At 42.7% G+C, this 4,572-nt stretch overlaps 1 protein-coding gene across 1 annotated transcript; it reads left to right on the plus strand.

The window, feature by feature from the left end:
- Positions 1 to 485: 485 nt before the first annotated feature.
- Positions 486 to 4,154, plus strand: LOC125523530. The gene is made up of 5 exons (XM_048688555.1): positions 486 to 1,068; positions 2,062 to 2,837; positions 2,930 to 3,151; positions 3,239 to 3,357; positions 3,436 to 4,154. Exons 2-5 carry the CDS (start codon positions 2,064 to 2,066, stop codon positions 3,479 to 3,481), a joined length of 1,161 nt encoding a protein of 386 aa, XP_048544512.1. The 5' UTR covers positions 486 to 1,068; positions 2,062 to 2,063; the 3' UTR covers positions 3,482 to 4,154.
- Positions 4,155 to 4,572: the final 418 nt, after the last annotated feature.

Genomic DNA, 4,572 nt, shown 5'->3' on the forward strand with positions numbered 1-4,572 from the left:
CAGGGGAGCTGCGGCGGCGGGGAGAAGGGCAGCTGCTGCTTCTATCGGAGGAGAACGACGAGGAGCACGGGTTTGGTCGGGAGAAACCAGATTTTTTTTGCAAAATTGCCCTCGCGACAAGAATTACAGGATGGAGGGAGTGTACTAGAGTAACAATTTTTGTACATTTCATTAACATATTTCAAAATTATGGGTTTTAAAATCATAATTAAATTATGTTTTAAATATATGTATTAATTTTTAAGCATTTTTGAAATTTAATCAGGTCTACAAAAGGAACAAAGTGCATTCTTTCGTTTTTAAGGTTCTTTTGAAAGGCTTAATTCTTCATTCACAGCCTACTGCGGGCCTCTGGTCTCAAATTTAGCCCAGGGGATCGAAATTTATTCCGAGCGGTATAGAAACTTAGAGCCCACTAGCCCAGCAAACCCTATTATCCCGTATATAACCCCCCCCCCCCAGCCGGCTCCCAGTCACTCCAGTCCCGCACCCCGCAGCCGCCGCGCGGGCGCGCACGCACTATCCAGCCCCTCACCCTCTCCTCTACACGCGGCAAACCCTAATCCAGCCCCGTCGCCCAAAGCCCCAAACCCTAACCCAGCTGCGGCGGGCGACGGTCGAATCTCCCAGCTTGCCGCGCATCCGGTCGATCTCCCACCTCTCGACACCTCGCGTGCGTCCACGGCGGCGCGAACAAGGCGTTGGCAGCGAAGCGAAGGCAAGGGCGCCCATCGAGCGACGGTCGGATCTCCCAGCTTGCCGCGCATCCGGTCGACCTCCCACCTCTCGGCACCTCCCGTCCACGGCGGCGCAAACAAGGCGGCAGCAGCTAAGCGAAGGCAAGGGCGCCCATCGGGCGACGCTCGGGTCTCCCATCTTGTCGCGCATCTGGTCGATCTCATACCTCTCAACACCTCGCGTCCACGGCGGCGTGAACAGACGGTGGCAGCAAAGCGAGTGCAAGGGGGGCGGCGGCGGAGCTCTCAGCCGTTCCCACATATCCGACCTGAACCACCCTCCTTGGCTCTCCAGCATTTCATCTCATCCGACTCAGTCCACGGCGTCGGGGTATGCTATTTTATCCTCATTCCTCATTATATCAATCTCTATCCTCTGATGTATAATTTGTAACGTGATGGGCAAATGCCTACAAGCAATTCCTTAGATTGATTTAGTATCTTTTAGTCCTTCTAATTTGTTATATGAGCCTCTCTATGTATTTGTATGTTGAGTTGCTGACAGAATGGATGATTGTATGTGTGCTTTACTTCTGTTAAGTGCAAACTATGATATGATTAAGTAATCTGTTATGAGGCCATTCTATGCATAGTTCCAGAGCTATGGCTTCACAAATTAAAGTAAGTTAATCGAAAGTAAATGGTACTCCCTCCGTCCGGAAATACTTGTCATAGAAATGGATACAAATGGGTGTATCCAGAACTAAAATACATCTAGATACATCCATTCCTTGGACAAGTATTTCCGGATGGAGGGAGTATTTATGAAAAAATCAGGTGTGCATTTGGTAGTCCTTTCGCTCAGAAAACGTTATCTGTTGGGTGAGCACTTGTATGTGCCTATGTGCTTAAGTTGTTTTTTTCTATGATTATGCAAGTTTCTGTACATGTTGACATGATGAAAATAACTTGGTTAATTTCATATACTTAGTAACAGTATTGTCCTGGTTCATTTTATTCTTGTCCACAAATAGTACTAGATGTAGGTGTTATACCGCGGCATTATCAACAACCCTATCCTGGTAATTGCTGTTAAGCTGTGTTTTTCCCCATGGACTATCAAATCTTGAATTGCTGCTTTAATATGTGGTATACTTTAGCTGTAGTTTACAGCTTTTTTAGTTTGTTCTAATTCTGGCTTTTGAGTATATTTTGATACTGATTGGAAAATTTGTGTTGATTGTTTGATTTCAAATATGTGCTGACTGTCAATGTGTGTTGATTGTTTTATTTAAAATAAGTGTTGTCTGCCTGCATTCGGGTTACTTGTTTTTTTGCTTATGTCTGATAATATAAGAATAACATTACGTTTTCTGCTTTTAAGGAATGGATCAAGCCCAAGCCTTGTTCTTCTTGCAATGGATCGGCGCCCACCGGACCCAATTGACTGAATTTTTTGATCTTTACTTTGGAGATGCTGCTGTCATATGCAGCAACATTGGTCGCAACTATCTGAAGAGTGCCTACCGGTTTGTCATTGATACATTCAATCGAGGGTATTGCTGGCATGGATCATTTTCTGTACGCAATTTCCTGGTCGCTGGTGAATTATTTATGATGGGCATACCTGCACTCCACAAGACTCTTGGTTTTCATGACCTCCTTATTGATCTTAGAGCCTTGAGCAATGCTTTGCTGCCATACTACTGTGAAGGAAACCAACCTGGAAACGTGCCTGCACTATTCACATACCATCTTCATTATATTACCACTAATGTCCCATTAGGAATTGGACCATCAATTGTGTTCCAATCTAGGTTCATTCGTCTGATATACCATCACTTCTCGTTCTCATTGCCGGATCATACGTATTCGCTGTTTTCAGCACTTGCAACAGCAAAAAATCATCTTGGGCAGGATGACGTATGCGCATTTAATACTCTCCTTCGACAAGCTTGGAATGATTTACTGATTGACCAGATTGCAGTAGTTGGTCAAAATTGGCCTGATCAAGCCGAACAAAATCCGATCTTTTATGAAATTATGTGGTGGCAGAGCAGGCAGGCAGGGGTACCTCCAAGGACAGGATATACAGGTACACCTGAGTCATTATACAATTTTGGAAGAAAAAACAGAGTTCATGCACCTGAAAAAACAAAGGTATACATATTACTATGTTTGTTGTAAAAAAATGTCACATTTGGGCTGGAGACAAAGCAACGTTGTAAATTTTACCTCTTCTGTCATTTCAGGGGCCAAGGGGAGCTCCGCTAGGGGAGATTCAGCAAGTGCCACCCCATGGTGCAGGGCGTTGGCGATGGATGATCATTACTCCTGAGGGGGAATGGGGCTGGGTGTGGCAGCCTGCTCAAGGGCAGTGGTTCTGGCCGACGGTTCCAGGTGATACCCAGTGGCGAATGACCAAGTGGCCAAATGCTGCACCAGTGCTGCCTCTACTACCATTATCTGCCCAGGTAGTGTGATGAGATCCCTTGGTTTCATGGATACATAAAATTTGAGGCATATACATTAAACAGTGTCTTTACATGCAAACTACACAGGACCAGAAAATGGATAATCTAGAGAATGTGGGCCATATGGTAGGGAAGGAGTTTGGGATGTTCTTTGCTCATGCCACGGCCTTTGTCCTCCTATTCTTACAGTGTGGAACTCCAGAGTAGTAAGTTTTTTCTTCATATTTGTTCAAATTTGGCAAAGAAAGTGCATAGAAAATAATCAAAATTTCTTCTGAATACAGTATTGATCAGCCTCATCAGAGATACAAAGAGGCAATGGATAGTTAACTGCAGAGTAAGTACCTTGTACACACTTGTATTTTCCGACCAGTGAAGCTTGATGTTATGGTCTGATGCCATTTTTTACACTTGTACATGTGAACATAAATCACATATGTATTTTACATCATGGATTTATATTCTTGTCATTCAATCTGCTAGAGCCAATTTTTAGTTGCGAAACAGGCCTGAGATAATGTCCTATTTTATGTGAGTTTGAATAGGGAACATGAAGTTTACTAGCACACAATTACTAGAGTTTAAAGTGTATTGTCAGGTCTATGCTTCTCTCGGTGTTAGTTTTTTTGTTAGCTAAAGCTTGCCATTCTGATGGAACTTTGTACGGCACATATATTTTGAGTAAATTACTTGAATTACAGACTCAATGTACATACTATACCTCACTTACCACTACGAGCTACTATTTTGGGAGAATTTGTGTTGCTAAAATTCCACGTGTAAAGACATGTTTCGTAGATCTACATGTCTAGATTCTATTTGTTTTTAAAAAGTGCAGTTTTATGTTGCACTTCTTTATTGAATCCAGGCCTGCGTAGCATACCCCGAAAGTCTTAAATCTGCAGCTATGTGGAATTGGCTCTTAATTTCGTAGCTCTGTAATTTTTGTACTTAAACAAGTACTCCCTCCTTAAACTAATATAAGAGCATTTAGATTACTACTTTAGTGATCTAAACACACTTATATTAGTTTACAGAGGGAGTAGTTTAGTAATGCTTTGTACTTTGGGGATGGGGACACATTTCACATGATACATGTAGGGATCCAAGTTACGGCCCTGCTAGAACCTGCTTTATTTCCTTCCATCACGCTAATCCTTTGTTAAGAAAGTTTGATCTTAACATTTGCCTTTTAGGCTCTGTTTTAGGGTGTTCTCCTTTTTGGGAATATGCAACCTGGGCTGCCCAAGCAGTTTGGGTATAGATGGGACCTTGGAAAGGGTGATTCAATGTTTTGGGAGGATAAATGGATAACTGACTATCCTTTATGCACCACTTATTTGAATCTTTATAATATCTGTAATGAGAAGAACCATTCAACTTGTCTATGATGAACAATTTCTCTTTGGATAATGGTTTCT

The sequence above is a fragment of the Triticum urartu genome, chromosome 7, assembly GCF_003073215.2.
Source record: "Triticum urartu cultivar G1812 chromosome 7, Tu2.1, whole genome shotgun sequence".
NCBI classification, from domain to species: Eukaryota; Viridiplantae; Streptophyta; class Magnoliopsida; order Poales; family Poaceae; genus Triticum; species Triticum urartu.

Coding starts and splice junctions, on each gene's coding strand:
- LOC125523530 (XM_048688555.1), top strand. CDS start 2,064: ATGGATCAAGCCCAAGCCTTGTTCTTCTTGCAATGGATCGGCGCCCAC. Junction 2,838..2,929: donor ATGCACCTGAAAAAACAAAG/GTATACATATTA, acceptor CTGTCATTTCAG/GGGCCAAGGGGAGCTCCGCT. Junction 3,152..3,238: donor TACTACCATTATCTGCCCAG/GTAGTGTGATGA, acceptor CAAACTACACAG/GACCAGAAAATGGATAATCT.